Source organism: Carassius gibelio, chromosome B20, assembly GCF_023724105.1.
Source record: "Carassius gibelio isolate Cgi1373 ecotype wild population from Czech Republic chromosome B20, carGib1.2-hapl.c, whole genome shotgun sequence".
Taxonomy (NCBI): Eukaryota; Metazoa; Chordata; class Actinopteri; order Cypriniformes; family Cyprinidae; genus Carassius; species Carassius gibelio.
In genome coordinates this window covers 26,727,355-26,749,759 of record NC_068415.1, presented here as the reverse complement: position 1 = coordinate 26,749,759, position 22,405 = coordinate 26,727,355, and the positions used below count along the sequence as shown (strand labels likewise).

Below are 22,405 nucleotides of genomic sequence, written 5' to 3'. Positions count from 1 at the left end.
GGACACGTCATTATTCACTGTTTTACTGCATGGTGTCTGTTCCTGTCAAAGCTACGGAGCTCAGACCAGACCAGCTGCTAAACACCAGCAACTACACAACACCTCCTGGGACTTTCACACATTTGAAGAGTTTACTCTCTAGTGCCAAACAAGTGAGCAGCACTTCTGCAGATTAGAGATGTCTATGGAGGTGAGCTGACAGATCCAGAACCAGCCTGGTCTGAGGAATCTCAAAACTCAACTCATGAATCCATGACTAACCCTGCCATGTGTGAACAGTTCAGGCTGATAGTGTGAGGAATGTCTTGATTAATACCAATAAATCATTTCTTGAAAGCCAGTCTATTAGCGTACTATTGCTGACCATGTGTATCCCATCATAGCCACAATTAACCAATCTTGTGTGCCTGCTTCCATCATTTCACAAAGCCAAAGTCATCTCAAACTGGTTTCATGAACATGACAATGAATTCCCAGTTATTTAGTGACTTCATCAATCATCTGGATCCAAGAGTACAGTGGATGTCAACCACACTCCTGAAGCCTCTAAATACTTTGGCATGGATTTTTGCAGATAGCTCCATTCATCAACTATCGGTGCCAAATTATCGGCAAAACCGATCAATCGGTCGACCTCTAATTTTGATCTGACCTTTAATTCTTAGCTCTTACATGATTGTGGAATAAACGTATCCTCAGACAAGGGTGACGTGTTGGGGGGCTCCAGAAACGAGTGTGAGAGCAAATGAAGGTCTTAGCCAGTATTAGAACAGTGTTCCTCAGTGAGTGCTTATATATATTGTAAACTATACACACTAATCTATTATTACATTATTAAAAAAATAATAATAATGTTGAAAGAATTCTAACAAAGAACAGAAGACATTGGCCTAATTAAACCAAGTCAAATGTGCAGATGTGTTGCGTGTTGTTCAGCAGATTATGTGGATGTGGTTCAGGGAGGGTAAACTTACCCAGGTTGACATCCAGATGCATTTTGTCATTGAACTGAGACTCAATGCTGTGAGGAGACAGGAAGTCTGCCAGCAGCTGACTGTTACTCAGTTCAGGGTGATGCAGCAGATTCTTCAGGAAACAGGCAGATACATGTCATTATCTTAGGCATCATGTCATCATAACCCAAAATCTAAACATATACCGTAGTAAGAGACCGAAGTAAAAAAAAAAAACATGCAGAGGACTGTTTGAGCATAAACTGACAAAAATTCATTAACACAGTCGGAAACTTTGTCTTACTTTATATAAATACTGTCACATTTCTTTCCACATATAAAGAACATTATACATGCAGCAAACCATTGTTAATTTTATTATATATTTCTCTCTAATTGACTGTCTATTCAGCATTTAACTAGTTTCAATCTTACACCTACACTGCTAAACAACTTGAACATGATGCATTACATTTACATTAATAATGTATTGTGTTATATTATACGGCCGGATTTCAAGTTTTACCTGTAAATATTCCTCAAATTCACTTCTTTTGGAGGACAAAAATTCATAATTCTTTGGTCCAATGATTCTTTTGGAAGGGAGTTGAGCGTCCTGGAATGGGCCTGTAATAACAAAAACAAACTAGAGATATAAATAATCCATAAACATGAAGTCTTTGCATAAAGAGAGAGACAACAAACCACTTTACCATGAAATTCTGTGAGTTTAGATTCCAGCACATAAAACTCCAGGTATCTTCTGTACACAGACCAGCCCTCGGGCTCATGCCCCACTGTAAAGCAAATAAGCACTTTCTCAAAATGGCTCAGGACATCTTTGTAATGAAAAATGGCTGATTCAAATGGAATTTAACTGAGAATTTAGTTCTGAAACTCACCATTCTTTCTGTCATGGCGCTCCACATCGATGCAGAAGACTGGAGTGCGCTCTTTCTTAACCTCGTCCTCAAAAAAATCCACATAAGGGATCGAGATGGTCCAAGCAGCAAGGTTACGCAAGGTTCCTGGGGTTCCAGCCGCCTCCACAGGGCCTGGAGAGTCATCCTCAAACACCATCACTGCTTCCTCCACCTGACCGAAGACAGCAGCGAATGATCGGTCAGCAGTTTCAACCGATTCAGCACCAAGATGGAAATCAGTTCAACTCAAGAAACAGTGGAGATGAAAAATCCTGCATGTGTGTGTGCACACTCTGTAAAGGGTGTCACAGGATTCAATCTCAACATGTTTTTGAAGGATTGAGCATTTTAGCCAGATATGTCCGCTGAGTATGAGAATGCAATGACCAAACAGAAGTTTTCAGAATCCACTCAATTCTGTTAAAAAAATAGCATAAATGCAGACTAATCCACTACTTAATGTACTATTTAATTATAATTATTATAATTAGCATTAACAATTGATTTTTAACTTTTTATTTTTGTTAAGTATTATTGATATTATAGTTTTTGTATTATTCTCGCATAGTTAGTTTAAACAGTTTCAACAGTTTTTGCTATTGTACCAAAATTGGTACGAGCACCTTTCATTCGAGCAAATTTCACTGGTATTGGTACGGAGTACTGAAACTTTGGTATTAGTTCTGAAATTTAGGTACGGATTCTAGTAACACTGTAGTTTAGGGACCAATTCTTACTATTTGCTAACTAGTTGCTTATTTTCATACACATTACTAGCATACTAGCCATTTATTAGTACATTTAAGCACATATTATCACTTTATTCTCGATGATCATATCTTAGATCCCTTAATTCTAACCATTGCCAACATTTTGAGGTTGGTTCGGCACATCAGTTTTGTTGTTGTTGTTTTTGTTTGTTTTAAAATGCTATAAAAAAAAAAGAAACACTCCAGTACACCTGAATTAAAAATCCAGCACACTTCTGTACACTGTAGAAAAACATGGATTATCATATGCTTGCTCCAAATTTCTTTTGAGAGATGAATTATTTTTATGGATTGGCCATTATTGAGTGCTATAAACACATGTAATGTCGGTTTCATTAATACTGGACGATTGAGGGCGCCCTTGTGCAGAAATTCCACGTATGCATCACGAAAGTAACAGATCAAGACATTTCAGGAAATCCCTAACATGGTCAAAAGCATCCTGCTATCGCTGTAACTGAATAAAAGAACACAGAAACGCTTTAAATGAGGACTTTCAAGAAGAATATTAAGACCATAAATACTCGACTGTGACAATGTATAATTTATCTGTGTTCTTATAACAACCTCGGGTATTTTCATAATAATTAAGCATATTTACAATTCATTGCTAATCGACATTACAGTATAGAAAAATATACATTTATATATACACTAAAGTGGGACCTGAATTCTGAAACTCACTGTGTCGTCTTCTCCTTCAATCATGGCGTATTGTGGTAGCATTGCACCCTCCATCGTGCTACTCTTAAACACGCCTTTTATTTTGCTTCCAATACGGCTGATCCCAAAGGACTCGCCACGCTTTGACGTGTTCCTGTACACAAAAGCACACAGTTATTGTTTTGTCACAAATTTAAAAAGTGTGCCTTAAAAAAAGATTCTACAATGCACCAAAGTCGCACAACCAATGACAAGGCACATAATAAAACGAAAACATAAACACAGGAAATGATGGGTATACCTAAATTTACAAGAACATAATGAATAGAGGCTCAAACGGTGCAAAGCAATGCAGACAGTCCAGTAAACCCATGCATCAATCCTGCTGCCTGTGCTGAACTTGGACCAGTTTTACCTCAAGACAACAACCTTTGCTTTTACAGACAGACAGCCAAACTGGTCTAAGATGAGCAACAAGCTGGGAACATCTTCCACCCCAGACTTACTTCCTGGGGAGGGCTGGTAATACTGTAGGACGACGTATTAAGACGGAAGTGGGTGTGGCTCTGGAATTGACCAATGGGGACCTGTGGCCAGTGATATAATTCCTGGCCAAAGGGAAGCAAATAAGCATGCCAGCACAGATAATGGGAACAAAACGGATAAACATCAGCACTAAACGACAGCTGGAAATTTCTAGACTTGCATTAATGTAAGCCTGCACTCAGTAGGGGTCTTTTGAATTGTTTTTTTTTTCTTCTTCAAAATACTCAATGTCAAATTGCACATTGTTAAAACAAGTACGATATTATCACAGACGTTATATATAGCACACCCCTAATCATTTGTAAATGAACCTGTGGTAAAATTAAGTGAACAAAGGATCGAATTCTTACTGATGCAGTCTGGATCTTTATTAAAAAGAAAGTTAATCCACTATTTCCTAACATTCTGATCACAAGGAAAGGAACGCAAAGATTGTTTTTCCTCTGCTTAGAACTGCACAGCGTCTTGTTGTCATCAGAGCATCTTCGTGGTTTGGTTTCTGCGTGGACCTGTTTATTCGCCTCTCTCATGAACACTACATGTGTGAATCAGTGGGCGGGGCTAAACAGACAGTGATGTAAATTAAGTAGGCGTGGCCTAAACAAGCAGTGCTGTGGAATCGATGGGCACGGCTAAACAGACAGTGATGTAAATTAAGTTGGTGTGACCTAAAAAGGCAGTGCTGTGGAATTGGTGGGTGGGGCTAAACAGACAGTGCTGTGGAGTTGGTGGGCGGGGCTAAACAGGCAGTGATGTAGAATCGGTGGGCTGGGCTAAACAGGCAGTGCTGTTGAATTGGTGGGCGGGGCTAAACAGGCAGTGCTGTGGAATCGATGGGCGGGGCTAAACAGACAGTGCTGTGGAATTGGTGGGCGGGGCTAACAGACAGTGATGTAGAATCAGTGGGCGGGGCTAAACAGACAGTGGTGTGGAATTGGAGGGCGGGGCTAAACATGCAGTGATGTAGAGTCGGTGGGCGGGGCTAATCAGACAGTGCTGTGAAATTGGTGGGCGGGGCTAAACAGACAGTGCTGTGGAATTGGTGGGCGGGGCTAAACAGGCAGTGATGTAGAATCGGCGGGCGGGGCTAATCAGGCAGTGCTGTGAAATTGGTGGGCGGGGCTAAACAGGCAGTGCTGTGTCGGTGGGTGGGGCTAATCAGGCAGTGCTGTGAAATTGGTGGGCGGGGCTAAACAGGCAGTGCTGTGTCGGTGGGTGGGGCTAAACAGGCAGTGATGTGTCGGTGGGTGGGGCTAAACAGGCAGTGATGTAGAATCGGTGGGCGGGGCTCAACAGGTAGTGCTGTGGAATTGGTGGGTGGGGTTAAACAGGCAGTGATCTAGAATCGGTGGGCGGGGCTAAACAGACAACGATGTAAAAGCAAGCTGGGATCTTCTGCAGAGACATCATCCACACAATTACATCAGAGTAGAGCATTCCACATGCTGTCATTTTGGCAGACTGCTGTTTTTAGTTCTCAAACTTTTTTTCGAAGTTCACAACCCTTCAAGTTATCTGACATATATCTGACATATTGCCCAGCTCTCCTTTCAAAGCGGTTTAACTATCCTTCATGACACGGAGGCACTTCTTAAGACTTTCAGGCAGCTTTATATGGCATGCAGTGAGAGCACTGGACAACAGTCACTGAAACCTCAACAATACACTTACCTTAAATCATCCAAACTCAAATTCCTGGAATACAGGCAAAAGGGGACACAATCTGTCTACAGACGTCTCTCACTGCTACACATGCACACGCAACTATATCAAGTGCATAATACTCACTGTGTGATCATGAAGCCCACTCACATTCATGTTGTCTGAGTGTTCTATCTCACACAGAATATACAGCGGGTGTAACCAGTCATCAAGTGTTCAATTAACCCCTCCAAATTTTCCCACAAAATCAAAATGGAACTATAATACATTCTGCGCAAAAGACTAAAGATTATTTTTGCTAGTTGCTATTATTCTAAATCTGAAATTTGTTTGATTTTGTACTACTATAATACAATAACTATTAAAATCATCTTAAATGTATGGAAGCATATGGGTAGCATTATTATAACTATTTGCACTGTATTTATCAGTGGGACAAAATTCATACAATACTACAACCTAGAAATAATTTGCAGGTCTCAGCAGCACGAATTATGTGGCCAGCTACATCTGATTCAAATATTATGCTAATTAACAGTGAGCGTAGTTTCAGACATTTCAGTGCTTCACTCGCACTGACTCTTATTCTGCCTGAAAGAATGACAAGACCGAGCTGAAGGCTGTCAGATGAAAACCGATCCGATTCCACCAATCAGATGAAAGCAGCGTTTCAGCTCCGCCCACAAGTGCGAATGAAATATTGAAGCCATAAACCGAAATGATCAAAACATACACGGACCAACTGTCTTGTCCATGTTGTCTCACTTGATTGAATCCTCTTCTTGAGACTTGAGTCTCTGACCTTCTGTAAGCCCCGCCTTGTTCACACAATGATTGACGTGGCGCGAGGGCGGGGACACGTGATCGGCTCGGAATGCATTTTCAATGTGCACATTGAATTTTGCTACATTCATTGCGGGACACCTAATGAAAATGCAATCGTAAGTGTCTTGACTGTGAGTGTTAATGCAATTAAGAAAAATAGCATTTAAATGATCATTTTGCCACAGTTTTTGCTTTAACATGTTAGACATATCTAATCATTTCTGTAATACATTTTAATTTTAATTTTGCAACTTATAAAGCGTTAAAATTAATATTCATTTTACATATTAAAACTGGTGTAGTAAATGGCAAATGAAAATTATGTAATTTAATTTTCATTTTCATTTTGCACCAAACGTTGCATAAATTTATTGGAAAATGTAAATGTATATACAGAAATGCATTGCCATTTTAAATATTGCATTGTCATTTTGCATATTACATCCCAAATTGAATAATGCTACCCATATGCTTCCATATAAATGAAGGTGGCACAACCAGTACAAAATGTAACAACTGCACAAAAAGAAAAATCACATTACAGTAGTAAAAAGGGGGGATTCTAAAAATAACAATAATAGTTATAATTATTATTATTGTCAAAATATTAAATAAATCAAAAAATACTTTTAAAAGACATTTTTACTTTAGTAAAACTACTTCTGTACCTCTTAATACTTCTAATACTAATAATAATTATTATTTAATTTTTATTTTATTGAACAACTGCAGAATCAGTCTTAATATTTAAGGCTGTCTTCATTTGAAATGCTCTCAAATGAGGTGTCAGTCTTTTTCATAATCAAACCATGTAAACAGAACCTTCTATAGCGGTCTAAATTGCTATAGTCTAACAACTCAGACACCCAAATAAGAAGAAAACTCACCTGTTCAGCTTTGAATTTCTAGCAGGAGATTCAGCACCACAGAGCAGATGCCGAAAATACTGAGGAAGAACAGAGACAGACACATGATGGAGAATTCAAACACATCATCTTCAGCAGCTCTGAAATGGCTTTTCCTGGAAGTTACCTCATCGCTGTGGCAGAACATGGGGGTGAAGACGTTCTCCAGCAGAGACAGCACATGTTCGTAGGCCTCAAACAGACATGGCATGGTCTGGAGCTTCACCACCCCTGTGTACGGCCCCTGAGCGACTGCAGGACGGGACAGAGACAGAATGAGAGACCGTGGCATATACCACACACGTGCGGCACAGAAAACCAGAATGAGACTGACTGTTGTGGATTTCCTCTATGATGAAGGGGTCAAAGCTGATCTTGTCGATGCTCTCCTCCAGACAGTACGTCTCATACATCTTCTTCACCTCTTCATGCAAACGATGCATCTCCGTGTCACTCAGTTCAGGACACAAGATCCGATCATTAAACTCCTCTACACACAAAAACACAACGATTAACTTATCCTTAGTCAACATTTGAACTTTAAGCAGTGCATACATTCACATCATGCAATGATTGTCCACAATACACGATATACCATACTTGACCTACTGAATAATATATATACATAAATATATATATTTACATTATATGTGTGTATACCTTAGGGATATCAATTTAACATTAATTTGGTGCAATTAATTTTGAAGGAAATAACACACCCCGTCCCATTCGTCATTAAAACGGTTTGCAGTTTCTGGTGAACATGATGCAGGATGACGACTGACTGCATGAAGGAGTCTATTGAAATGTCCCTAAAACGTAAGATATGAGGACGAAAATGTCCCTGTGTGGAGTTTTGTATTTATATCACACGGTATGGTTTAACAATGTGACAGAAGCAGTAGTGATGTTTTCCCCAATATCTGCATGACTGCAAATGCGAATATTGATATTAACGTGATATTGAAGTAAATTTTGTTACATTTTTGACACAATATTGTTAGTTAGCTAAATTTCACCCCACAAAAACACCACACATTTGTGCTAGAAATAACTATTTTACAGCTAAGGGATTCGTCTGCAAAAAAAAGAGAAAAAAGAAAGAAGAGGACTTCCCATTGGTCCACAAGGAGCTTCTTATAACCTAACTGCCCTTTAATCATCTTGAAACTCATTTCTAAAGGCCCTGACACACCAAACTGACGGCGGCAGCAACTCCTCGGACACCTTCACTGGACTCTGGAGCAGTGGAAACCTGTTCTGTGGAGCGACGAGTGACACTTCTCTGTTTTTGGCAGCCTGGTTGGTGACTCTGGGTTTGGCAGATGCCAGGAGAACATTACCTGCCTGACTGCATTTGTGCAGACAGTGTAAAGAGTGTTGGAGGAAGGATAATAGTGTAATAGCCACTTATTTCCAGTGAAGGAAACACTTAATGCTTTAGCACATCAAGACATTTTGGGCAATTCGACTGGGAAGGCCCTGGTTTATTCCAGCAAGAATAAAAACAAGGTCCATAAGACATAGCTGGATGAGTTTGGTGTGGAAGAACTTGACACACAGAGCCCTGACCTCCATCCCATCCAACACCTTTGAGATGAACTGGATGGAGACTGAGTCAAGCCTTCTCCTCACACATCAGAGCTTGACCTCACAAATACTTTACTGGGTCAATGTGCAAAGAGACCCAAACAAACACAAAATCGTATGGGTCCCAACTTGTGGATCTTTAATGGGTTGATCTCAGAATACGCAAATGTAATGCAGTAAATAGCATCAAGTGAGGGAACTGCTTTTTGAGTATTGATGTTTTACTAATGTCTTCTGTCAGTCTTCTGACACTCTCACACTCACACGTTGAATATAACTGGTGCGATTTGAATAGATTTAAGAGATTCTCTGAGTTTCTGAGCTGGGTATGACATGGACCAAAATCAGAGACAACAGATAAGAAACGCCACAGAAGGTGAAGATCTGAAAGTGTGCTCCTTGTTTGAAGATGAAATTCATACTCTCATCCTTGTTTGTAATTTGCATATTAGCATACAAATGCTATTTAATGCATATATGTGTACATATTTTGGTGACAGAAGCCCACAGATTTACTAATGAGCCCATCATGCATTGTGTGCAGTGAGCTGCATGTCCTCACCCACAGTCAGGCAGAACTGCAGGACGTGCACCGCTCCTTCCTCCTTCAGGAAACTCATGAAACGAAACAACAGATCCTGCTGCTCTCTGATCTCCTTCAAATCCAACTTCAACACCTGACAGAAGAACAGACAACAGAAACAACCTGTAAGGTTTTGTTTGAGACATTTACTAGACACGAGAACTCAAACAACTCAAATGATATCGCAAGTAAACTTTGAAACTGATCGACCTTCTCACTTCAACTCTTTTCTTTAGATGCTTTGATAAATCCTGAAAGCATTATATGAAGTTGATCAAAGTACATACCGAGGACTTCTTGTTGCGTGGGTCTGCAAACTTCTCCAGGAAGGGCACCAGCGCAGATGGAGGGTCAGTCACTGGCTCAGGCTAAAATAAAAAATAAAAACATGTTTAAATGGCAGGAAGAGCTGACTGACCAGACTACAGTTAATTTGGTTCAATAACTCACTGGAGTATCATCAATGATAATGAGCACCATGTGATTCACTGTGTCCTGGAATAAAAGATATTCATGAATATGAATAACAACTACAAGATTCCCTCACAGTAATACAACAATTAGCATATTTACATATATATATGCTGTATCAGATGCAGCTATTGCAAATTTTTGGGTGTATATGCATGTATACATACAACTGTAATCACTTTAATGTACTAATAAGGACTAAGAGAACATCTCTACAGTTTCATGTCCTCATTTATGGTAAGCTGTCACACTTACAGGATCAGCCACGAAGTCCATTATTGGCAGAAAAACTGAACCTGTCATGACCTCTCGAATCAGCAGAGCCAAAGACCTGAGAACAGACCACAGAAACATCATCAGATCCTCATCACGCCTTTCACAGAGCACTCACACATACAGATTAGGAAACAGTCATATATCATGGGTAAACGCGTGCTTACATCATTAAAGATGTTTAACATGGATTTTTTTTTTTTGCATTAAAAAAAAATTGAATGCATGGAGAAACGATGCATTAAATTAATTGAATGACATCAAGGACTTATATTGCAACAAAAAATAAAATCTACTTCAAACAAATAAATGCTATTCTTTAGAACTGTCCATATATTTAAAGAATCCTGAAAATAAATGATGATTTCTACAAGCATATGAAGCAGCACAACTGTTTTTAAAACAGAGTATTAAAATTAAATAGTCAGCATATTAGAATTATTTCTCCACGATCATGTGACACTGAAGACTGAAGTAATGATGCTGAAAACTCAACTCTGATCATAGAGATAAACTACATTTTAAAATATACTCAAATAGAAACCATTATTGTATATTGTATTAATTATTTCATAATAAATTATAGTTTTTACTGTATTTTGTTCAAATAAATGCAGCCTTTGTGACTGCATTTAAGAAAGAGACTTCTTAAAAAACATTTAAAAAACCATACTGAGTGTCCAGTGTGTGTGTGTGTGTGTGTGAGCTGTACCTGCAGTCTGTAGCTTTAGGGGGCATGACGTGAGGAAACAGCAGCTCTGTGAGCTTCCTCAGGTACAGCAGCTCATCTTTGCGGCTCCGCAGGGCCACGTGCAGATCAGCGCCGTATTCAGCTAGTGCTGCCTGCTGGAGACCCTCTGTATTCTTCACTGTTCACACAGGTTAAACAGAATGATCGTTAACAAAACTGACGGTGCCATCTTAAAAGAAAAGTACAACAGAAACGCTCTATAGGTGACTCTGGGAAAGGAACTTTCTGATAGTTTGATTATTTCGTGTAATTCTAGACCTAAGCTCCTCTGATACTGAATGAATTCGTCCCAGGACGCACCTTTCTGCTGTGCTTTTGCCATGATCTCGATGTGCTTCATAGCTGCCTTCAACATTTTGTCCATCACAACAAAGGGAACATCCACCTACAAGAGAGTCTCAGTCAGTATGCCACCTGTGATATCAGCGCTGAACTGAAAGAAACCGATTGTGTAGAGATGTACGCACTCTTTGTGCTCGGTGAGCCAGAACTGCAGCAAAGAAACGGATGGTTTGTCTCAGCTCATCCACACACGCCTCGTCATCTGTAATATCTCTGATTGCAAAACACAAAAGAACTGATTATTTTTATTATTTGAGCTAAAAAAACTGTGATAAAAGAAACTTTTGCATGTAAAGCAGTCATACCTGTACCATGGGTAAACAAAGTTCTCTAGAACTAACTCCAAAACCTGAAGAGAAGTAGATTTGTTAGTTTGATTTATTAATTTACTTATGTATCATTTTACTCAGGACTGGCATTATGAATCTACCTCTGAAATACTGGCATCCACTTTGGACGGCACTTTTAAGTCCAGCCATGGCTGATAGTTCTCCAGCAGAAGGGTAGGTCTATGGAATAAAAGCATCCTCATTATTGAAGGAAAAACATTACCAAATGCAAAACAAGTGATATTGTGCTTTAATTATCTATTGCAGAATACTACAGAATGATTTGTTTTGGTTTGTCTTTTACAAGACATCATTTTTCTTTGCATTTTAAGTTAAGTTGCAAAACTGAAAGAGCAACTTTAAAAGCCTATTTCATGTTCTCAGTCAAACATAGAGATGCTAAGAGATACTACCATTGGGAGATGCACTTAAATCATCAAAAAAGGAATAATGAACCTTTAAAAAGAAATTCAAGTGGATATTAAGGGTGTACTGTTGTTGTAAAATAAAATGCAAAAAATATCTCGAGTTTGTTTAAATGGCATTTAACCAAAAAGCCATTTAAAAACTCAAAGATATTACTGGAAGTGCTCAAATGCGAACACATTCCCATGTTTTGGTCAGCAAAATTACGTCATCCCTGCAGCACTCTATTCTAGATATAATTTCTTATTTCTTTCTTTTGGTTTTGGGATGACATTTCCCCAAGGCGATCATACCTGTGGCGTTTGCACTGGTTTTTCCCACATACTGCACAACTGTGACCCAGTGGGAACAATTCCTGCTGTTTCTGTGGCTGAGGATACACAGATATACAGTGTATCAATCATCAATACAGTAAAACAGTTTCATTAGGGTTAAAAATACAATAAATATTCAGTCATATTATCAATTCAACAGTACCGTCACTATTGGATGACAACAAAACGTACATTAATTGAGCTGGATGATAACACTACTGTCTTCGGTTAAGACGCCTTTTACTGTAGCTGAATCAATCTGAATCTTTCATAATTGTTAAGAACTGAACTGAATTAACAGACTGGAGCTAAATAATAGCACTCTTAACTTTTTAGAGCTGCTTTACAGCAGAATTTGAATTAATATCATATTTAAAGAAGTTTGCATCATTGATTGTTATTTAATTACTATAACGCCACTTTGAAACAATCAGTACTGTATAATGCGTTACATAAATAAAGGTGACTTACTTTATACATAAGGTTTTTGGCTAACATCTAGAAGGTATTCTACATACTGCTGATTATACAGTATATTCATAATGCAAACCAAAGTTTCACACAATATTGTTGAAATGACAAATAAACATTCATTTACATAAGATACTCAAAATTAACAAAACACAAGGAAGATTTTGACAATGGCACCAAAGCAGAGGGGACACCAGTATCATTTTTCCCATTTATCTGTAAACCCATCTCTAGAGTTCACAGAAATTGGTCCGAGACCCAGAGGTCAGACAAGAATGGACAGATGTTCCTAAGGCTATGGTAACTCAAATGACAACTTGTTACAACCAAGGTATGCAGAAGAGATCCTCTGAATGTACAACATGTCAAACCCTGAAGCAGATGGTCTACAGCATCAGAAGACCACGGCAGGTGCCACTGCTGCCAGCTGAGAACAGGAAACTGGGACTACAGTTCTCACAGGCTCACCAAATATAGAAGATAGGAAAAAGGCTGCCTAGTCTGATGAGTCTCCATTTCTACAGCGATGTTCAGATGGTAAATGGCATGAAAGCATGAATGTTTCCTACCTTGTATTAATGGATCATGCTGGTGGTGGTGCTATGGGGGATATTTTCATGGCACATTTTGGGCCCTTAGTACCAACTGAGCATTGTTTGGAAGCAACAGCCAACCTGAGAACTGCTGCTGACCATGTCAATCCTTTTATGACCACAGTGTACCCATCATTGTACTTACTGGAGGATAACGTGCCATGTCACGAAGCTCAAATCATCTCAAAACTGGTTTCTTGAACATATTCACTATATACTCACATAACCTACATATCCCCTATATACAGTACAGACCAAAAGTTTGGAGACACCTTCTCATTCAAAGAGTTTTCTTTATTTTCATGACTATGAAAATTGTAGAGTCACACTGAAGGCATCAAGGTTTATTTGAGCAAGAAGGAGAGTTGATGGGGTGCTGCGCCAGATGACCTGGCCTCCACAGTCACCCGACCTGAACCCAATCCAGATGGTTTAGGGGTGAGCTGGACCGCAGACAGAAGGCAAAAGGGCCAACAAGTGCTAAGCATCTCTCAGGGAACTCCTTCAAGACTGTTGAAGACCATTTCAGGTGACTACCTCTTGAAGCTCATCAAGAGAAAGCCAAGAGTGTGCAAAGCAGTAATCAAAGCAAAAGGTGGCTGCTTTTAAGAACTTACAATATGACAGATTTTCAGTTGTTTCACACTTTTTTGTCATGTATATAATTCCACATGTGTTAATTCATAGTTTTGATGCCTTCAGTGTGACTCTACAATTTTCATAGTCATGAAAATAAAGAAAACTCTTTGAATGAGAAGGTGTGTTCAAACTTTTGGTCTGTACTGTATATATTAGTGCCGTCAGTCGATTAAAATTTTAAATCTAATAATTTAATCTTTCGTTTCCTACAGTAACTTATAGCGTGTGTTTTTGTATTCGAGCAATGCGAGGACAGGTTCCAGTCCCACTCACTCGCACAAACATTCTAATGTTGCATTTCATTTTTGTGTATCAGGGGGCTCCTATCAATATGTGGAGAATATAATCCCTTTTGGATTTCGTGATCAAGTGCACTCTGTGTAAAGAAAGGTCAGATATTTGTCAATAAAGCTCAGGATCTGTTGAGCAGCAAATCCTCCAGCATGGTGTGTCAGCCATCTCTCCTTTCGACCCGAGATCAGTCATCTGACTTCTGCAGCTTGTGTTGCGTTATTTTACTTTTCTTTTCTTTTGATGGTGTCAGGCCTAGCAGAGGCTTTTATTCACAGAAAAATAACCAAAATGTGGAATAAAAGTGTCCAAATGGGAAATTGTCCAAAATAAAAAGGGGATCTGGTGTCCTCATCATGCTAATGGGTTTGTGAAGGGCAGGCAGTGTTTAGGCCAGCCCTGGGTATTTCAGCACCCACTCCTGTCGAGGACCTGGTGAAGGGATCACGATTAAGGGACGGGGTGACTATCATAATTCAGGGGGGGGGAGGCAGCCGACTCGCCACAAAACGATATTGCATTAAGACATAATGCTATAGTTGAATAAATAAAAATACCTATGCGCTGCAGTTTTCAATTTGTTCGTTTGCCCCCCACGACACACAGCACTTCACTCTGACAAACGCAGTGCATTTATTTTTTTGCTGGCCAACCACCAAACTAAAAGCAGTTTAATATTTGAATTTGAGTTTTTTTGTAAACAGCATAAGAGGCTAGAGATGCAATGAGGAGAAAATACATTAGCAGGCAGAACAAGCTTCTGAAACTGTTCACGATTAACTAACCTATGAATGTATCTCTGAGGGAAACAGTTTTATGTAGCCTAATTTCACAAAGCTAAAGTCAAACCATTCTGTTTTTGCTTCAGGTTTTGAAATGATACAGTCTAATTTAGATCAAAATATAACAAAGCAACTTACCATATTTTCATTCTTTCTTGTCTTTTGCTTAAATGAAATACATTTAAATCAGTATTGGATTTTGCCATGAAAATTAAGATCAATATATCCAAGAGTTTATGAATGTCTGAAATGAAGAAATTAAGACTTAAATGATAGTATTGTAGTTGCCTTTGGACGATAAAGTTCTCCAAATTAAAAAAGCTAGTTGAGTTCATTTTTTGTCCAACCATCTTACATGTAATTTGTTTTATGTCTTAAGGCTACGCAGTTTCTGTGTGAATGATGGGTGGTGGAATTGGCTGCTATGCAAGGGGCACCAGCTAAAATCTTGCTCAGGGCACCAAATTGGTCAGGTCCTGGTTAAAGGTTTGAAATGTTGCATAAATCACATTTGACTGAAATGCTTGTATTGAAACAATTTGCATACTCCCTATGATAAAAGTTTTGTTAAGAAGGCCCATTATCAGTATGCATAACAGTGACTGTAAAATATGTATATTAGGTATGGAAATTACATTTTGAGTTTTGATATTTAAACTTGTGCTACTTTAGGCCCTCACTGCAGAACAAGATCCAGTGTGGTTGGATCCACATTTAGGGGGTGGAGAGGGGTGGGTTTGGAAAACTAAAATTTGGTCACCCTAAACCATCACAGCTGTGTTGCTCAGAGATGCACAACAGTTCTGCTGTGGCTTTATATGTAATACTTTTGTTGGCAAAACTGAGCAAAAACAATACAATCTTGTGTTTAAAATATAACACAATATTACCTTCTTATTTACTGTACTGTTGTATATCATCACATTTGCACTCGGGACAAACAGCACTCGTGTGATATTGCTCTCGCTGCTCTTGTGATACCGCTTAAGTGACATAAATGAGAGACTAAAACTCATACAGGAGCATTTATGCCCAATATCTTGAATTTGGGGTTATAATTGCATTTATGGAGCTGTCTTGCATCATATTTCTTAACAGACACTGTATGAAATGTAACATGACGTATAGACAAGTCTGGGGGCGGGGCCAGTGCGCTAACTTCGTTAAAATGTTTTAATTGGATCATTTTTCATAACTAATTAATTATGTTAAAGCGTTAAACTGACAGCCCTAACACACACATACACATTAAGAGTTTGGTTTCTACTAAAAACATAGTTTTATCTTGTCGTTAATGAAAAGTACATTTTATTTTAAAGTTCATTTTGCACAAAATGCGATATTTGCAGAGTTATTAGGTCTTGGTTTCTCCAAACCGTGACAAACGCCAATTTCCCTTTATTGCAGAATGCGATATATCCGCCCAACCAATCACAGCGCACCATTCCACACACTCCAGACAGTAATGGAGGTGCTTTGAATACATCCGGCATCCTAGTTTTCCTCATCTACTTTGTACTTTATCACCACCAAATAAGGGCTGCTCGATAAATCACATGTAATTGTCATGGGCAACTCGTCAGTAAAGCCAGTTCTGTGATTAATAGTTAGGGTAAATCTCCATCACGTGCTTTCAGATGGAAATTATTCAGATGCACAGAGCCGATCATTGACAAGATACGCTATATTGCATTCATTAGATGAATTATTTTGAACATAATATAGCGTAGCTTGTCGGTGTTAGTGTTTGTATTAATGCCATTTATGTTTTTGTCAATACAGCATATAGCACTATTCAACTAAATTAATGTAACATGACAAAAGATGAATGCACTTTTAGAAATTGAATGTAAGGGAAATGTCATTTTGGGATTTCTGTGGTCTAATGTGATGTTGTTCATGTTCTTGTTCATGATGACATTTTATTTTATAGCTGTAAATAATTTATATCATTAACAAGATGACCAATTGAATTCATTTTGGAAGTGAAGACTGATGAATGTATTTCTAGTCCAGTGCCTGTAGCCTATATAAGATTCGTTTTGACCAAGTTCAGAGGCTGTCATGTGGATCAACTTACTATGTTGTGTATTTTAATCAGTATCAATTTGAAAAATAACTTTCATATTGATTCAGTAGATTCATTGCATTTTGAGAAAAAAAAAATATCATGGATTTATTGCATTTTTTTTTTTTTTTTTTAACAGTTTATATAATTTACATTTTTAATGGTATTATAACCTAAATATGCTACGTGAAAGTTTGAAACAGAAAATAGTGGTTTTCATCTTGCCACTTTCTTGGTAAAGAAAACCCATTTTTACTCAAACTAATCCAAATGGATTTATTGCACTTCGGAACCAAACTCTTCATTAAATACATATATTCTGCCTTTTGTTGGTTGACAAAAGGCATAGGTGTACTTTTATAATTACTGTAGTTGGAAGCGCTGAAGGCATACAGACAAAGTAATGGAAGACCGGCACACATTAGGGATTGTTACGACCAAGAACATATATTTAGGTAGTTTCATTTATTCAATTGTGATCACAATGTGTTTGTGTCTAGATGGCACGTTTAGGGTTTTCTCCTGCTATTATGTGCACTTCTCCCGCTCTCTTTTTTCCAATACCTCTTGGTTTAGACAATTACCATAATTACTGTCCAATCTGTGAGTGATTCGTGTGGTGTGCATAAAAGAACACTGATGACTTCAGACAAACAAATTCCTTTCTCCCTTCTCAAGATGTTGTAGTTTTCACATTGTTTCTGCCGCTGTTAAAGCTATTGCTCAAAAGTTGTAGAAATCTCTGCAGGGAGCTAATTGTGTTTTATTTCTCTGCTTTAATATTGACTTAATGCCGTAACAAGATGCAAGTCCTACGGAGCCAACAGTGAACATCTGAAAGTGAGCTGCAGACTTCCAATGAACAATAATCAGTGAGTGAGCTCAGTTAGTTCAGCTGCTGTTGCATATGCTCCCCCAGCTTCCTCTCTGTAACCAGATCTCGGTCACCTCAGATTGGTGGAGGTCTAAGACAGACTCAGACACAGACTCTGACACTGATCAGGAAGATTCCTTCCTGCGTGAGACCATCTGGAGGCCAGAAGGCCGGGAGTAAAGGAAGGCACTAAAACGTTCCCTAGTATGGTTAAAAGCAGTACTAACAATAGTGGAGAGGAAGCTCAGACTCATTGCAACTTCAAACCACCAAACCAAACCACACTTAATATGTGAGCTAGGAAAATGGGTGACCATGGGAAAATAGAATCCGAAGAGCATAACACAGGGAAATAGGAGATTGGGCCATGGGAAGCTTGACCACAAAGGGGGAAATTAAATTTGGGAATTTGGAGTGGAGAACGATGCGATGTGTGGGAAGATATCTCACAGTTGCAGAAAGACTGTATCAAAAATAAAACTGATTGGTCCAAGGTAACATTTGTAAATCACAAGGCCAAGAACGAGGGGGCGGACTACATCATGAGACTTATGTCAGCATGCATTATGTGCTCTGGTATGGTAACGAGAGACACTGACCCTTAGGACTTGCTGAAGCGGCAGGGTAACAAGGGAACATTTGTTGAGATATGGCTATAAGGCCTGAGCCCTGATCTGAAAAAAGCACTAGTGTCGATGGTGACTTCATTATTGGACCCTATGCAAGAGACAAGCGGGTCAGCTTACTCAGCTGCACAGACACTTGGGGTGACCCCTGCTTTTCAGAGGACCTCATCACATCAGCCTGTTATAGATGAGAGCTAGTCTTTCTGGGAAAAAGGATAGAATGTAAGAAGAAAAAGAACCAGATTAAACATCAAGCAATGAAAGAAAGAAGCAAATATTAAGCAAAGTGACCTGTGCCAAAGAAGGTTCCAGATCATTCTGCTCTTGTAGTTGTGGGGCTGACCCCTACCCTACTCCCTAGCAGCTGGCTCTGAGAGCGTATCTTACAGTGAGGTCAAATATTCATGAATAATCCCATCTCAAGAAAACAAGGCACACTTTACAGGCACTCTACAGTTGAGAGATCAGAAATACCCACTGAGTGTGGACACGGTCTATTACAGCTGTGTGGGCTAAGGACTTTAACGAGGAGGTGCATGTTTTATTTTTGGATCAAGTATGGGGAATGTTTAAATGGTCTTCTAAAAACCCTCACCACCAAATGATGCAATGGAAATTGCTGCATAGAGTTTACTTGACTCCAGTGAAAGGTTTTTATATGAATCAGTCATCTAAGTGCAGTCGCTGTATTTGCAAGGATCCTTAGGCACGTTTTAGCATTTTTTGGGGAGTGCGCATCTCTTTCACCTTTTTGGACTCAGCTCTCACATCTTGTTTGTTGGATACTGAGAAATGTTTGACTCCGTGCCGTTTTTTCATGAATGTCTTTTGGGACCTCACCTTGTCCATCAAGCAAAGATGTTTACTGCTAGCTGCTCTCACAACTGCTGGGATCCTCCTCACACAATGGACAGATGAACCTGGACTGTGTATTTGTTGGAAGTTATCTCGATGGAACTCTCAACTTCTCGCAGACATGGATCTAATGTAAAAACTGTACATTTATGGCTCAAATCCACAGAGATATTCTTTTAAACCACGGCCCCCACGGCTCATTCGAACACATCTACATCGAGATGTGGGAAGATTTCATAACACCGTGCAAATATTCACACAAAGAAAGAAGGCGTAACCTTTATTCTCACGGATGCCACTGCCGCCCTGTTGTGGAGACGCTGTGTTTCACTGAGAAATTGGTTTTGTCTCGTTGCGGTGTTCTGACAAATAATGGACTTGGCATCACAGTATAGTGACTAAGGTTCATAATATTTCCGTCAAACACTTGAGTTAGTCGGCCAATCACAACACACTTGACAACGCACTTGACAACTGGCCAATCAGAGCACACCTTGCTTTTCAGACCGACGAGCTTTGTAAAAATCTATGCGTTTCAGAAGGTGGGGCATAGAGGAGAAACAATAATGTACAGTATATGGAAAATAACCCACATAAACACATTACACCAAATACAAAACATAATGCTCTTTTTAGCAACATCATATGATCCCTTTATTAAAGCTCCAGGTGAAGGGTTGCCTGTAGGGCTGGGACAACGCGTCGAGTTCATCGATGATGTCGACGCAAAAAATACATCAACGCAAAATATGCGCATCGTTTCTTCGACCTGTTTTTATTTCTCTAAAAAAAGTTTGCAAAAACGTTTACCTTATGTGCGCTGAATATACGCGATGGCCGGATCAACATTCTGTCCAAAGTTATATAACCAATCCAGGGTTTTTTTCTGCATTGATCGTTTTTTTGGCGGCTGTCAAAGCCTTATTTGATCGCTGAGTGATGTAGAATAGAATGACTGCTGCGCCTGACAGGGTGCGTACGAGAGAGAGGCTGCGCATGCACACTCACAGTCTTCAAACAACACGAGCGCTTCTTGCTCTCTCTCTCTCTCTCTCTCTCTCTCTCTCTCCCTCGTGCATATTAACCAAAATCATAAGACACAATAGAAAAAGGGCGGAACGCCAAAGTTTCACGTGGAGCATTCTGAGATTTTTTTTTCTCCATGACAGGCTGCTGGCTCCCACTCTCAAGTTTACATTGGTTACTGTATTCTTTCATTTGTTCTAAACAAGTATTTTGGGTGACCTTTTTTATTGAATGCTAGACATCAAGTTGTTGTTATTTTTTAATCTGAAAGAAGAACTTTTTTTCAGTAAGCTAGGCCCTATGTGTTCAGTAAGCTTGTTTCAGTAAGCTATGTGTTTTCGAGGCTTCAAGGTTTTATTGAATGCTATCTCTATACAAGTGCAAAGTAATGCATTCTTAGTCAGTCTTTTATTTTGTAATTTTAAGAGCAATAAACATATATCGAATCTGTCTGAAAAAATAAATTGTTAGATTAATCGATGCATCGGAAAAATAATCGCTAGATTAATCGTTTAAAAAATAATCGTTTATCCTAGCCCTAGTTGCCAGTTATTACAAAAAGAGCAAAACAAGCCCCTTAAAAACGCAGTATAATAAGCAAACACCAGGAACACGTATAAGCAAAATGACTAGTATTAAATGTATTAATATCAATTGGTGGAACCAAACACTCTCTTAAAACAGACTCATGATTGACTCCTGGATTCTGACTAGACATTTCTCAATTCCTTATGGCCACAACAGTGGTTTTAAAGTTAGACCTATCTGCTTTCACTAATACTTACTTTCCTCTTGGTCTTGATTGAGGTGAGAATATTCGGCAGCAGATATTCAGGGCTGAGGGAGCAGTAGAATGTGATCACTCCAGCCAGAAATGACCAGAATATCATGAGAATATGGAGATATCTGGGGAAAAAGTGGAAAGGGGTAGAGATTTGTTAATCACCAATCATAACGGGGGTCATTTACATATACAGCTCTTAAAGGGAGACTAATCAGGGTGTTCAACTGAAAGAGTCAGAGAGAGGGTGGAAAATGATCATGACACACTATTCCAGTACAAAAGTTTTGGTCCAAAAACCTTGATTGACAGGAAAATAAAATGTAATGCTGCAGAATATGTCTCGATTAAATATGTGTGTTAAGATACTCACTGGTTGAGGATGACGGTGGAGGTGATCATAAAGGTGAAGATACAGAAAATAACTGGATATTGACGAGCAACATCCTTAAACACATCTAACCGCAGACCTCTCCTCACAAACCCCAGAACTGAGTAAGTGTCTGACATTATATCTAAAACAGAGAATCAAACCGAAAGTATCACACTATAAATCATGTTTGGGTACAACAGACATGTACTGTGCAGGTACTGTGTGTGCATCATGGCACTAAATTACCATATTCATGTATTTACATGGTACAAAATTTATAATATTACCATGGTACCATTTGCTGAACAGAGTAATAACATAGTACAATACCAATTTACACACACAGCTCGTAAAAAAAGAACTAATGTTATCATATCCTCATGGTATTTATATGATTCTCAAGTACCTGCCACGTTAACTCTTTGTTCCTGTCGTTAAGTATTATATTTTTTTCTAACAGTAGTGGATGATGATAACCTGCATCTGTGTAAACAGTGTAAATAACACTCAAATATTTGCTCTTAGATAACAGTTTAAGTGCGATGTTACAGTTCCCTCACCTCACAGACGAAGCGCAGGTCTGATATAAACTCTGAAAACATATCAACGCATCCTGACACCAATGTTTTGATAATTCAGCTGATTGTTTCACATGATCAGATTACCGATCATTACGCGAGCTGCACTTCCGGGTTTAACA

General features: G+C 38.9%; 1 protein-coding gene across 3 annotated transcripts in view; it reads right to left on the bottom strand.

The window, feature by feature from the left end:
* The window catches only part of LOC127984100 (sorting nexin-14), a 30,960-nt gene extending 8,555 nt beyond the window's left edge, over nt 1-22,405 (bottom strand). Inside the window, exons 1-23 of one of the 3 annotated variants that reach the window (XM_052586578.1) lie at nt 22,266-22,394; nt 22,112-22,188; nt 21,706-21,847; nt 21,337-21,457; nt 12,306-12,382; nt 11,688-11,766; nt 11,563-11,606; nt 11,383-11,470; nt 11,216-11,300; nt 10,877-11,033; nt 10,147-10,222; nt 9,871-9,915; nt 9,708-9,788; nt 9,400-9,514; nt 7,582-7,737; nt 7,375-7,499; nt 7,230-7,288; nt 5,527-5,550; nt 3,331-3,463; nt 1,856-2,048; nt 1,667-1,750; nt 1,480-1,580; nt 975-1,086 (exon numbers count right to left, since the gene is read on the bottom strand). In XM_052586578.1, coding sequence (XP_052442538.1) covers nt 975-1,086; nt 1,480-1,580; nt 1,667-1,750; nt 1,856-2,048; nt 3,331-3,463; nt 5,527-5,550; nt 7,230-7,288; nt 7,375-7,499; nt 7,582-7,737; nt 9,400-9,514; nt 9,708-9,788; nt 9,871-9,915; nt 10,147-10,222; nt 10,877-11,033; nt 11,216-11,300; nt 11,383-11,470; nt 11,563-11,606; nt 11,688-11,766; nt 12,306-12,382; nt 21,337-21,457; nt 21,706-21,842 — 2,092 coding nt within the window. In that variant the 5' untranslated portion in view covers nt 21,843-21,847; nt 22,112-22,188; nt 22,266-22,394. Of the gene's footprint in view, nt 1-974; nt 1,087-1,479; nt 1,581-1,666; nt 1,751-1,855; nt 2,049-3,330; nt 3,464-5,526; nt 5,551-7,229; nt 7,289-7,374; nt 7,500-7,581; nt 7,738-9,399; nt 9,515-9,707; nt 9,789-9,870; nt 9,916-10,146; nt 10,223-10,876; nt 11,034-11,215; nt 11,301-11,382; nt 11,471-11,562; nt 11,607-11,687; nt 11,767-12,305; nt 12,383-21,336; nt 21,458-21,705; nt 21,848-22,111; nt 22,189-22,265 lie in introns of all 3 variants that reach the window. The other 2 variants (XM_052586579.1, XM_052586580.1) reach the window with 2 other exon arrangements.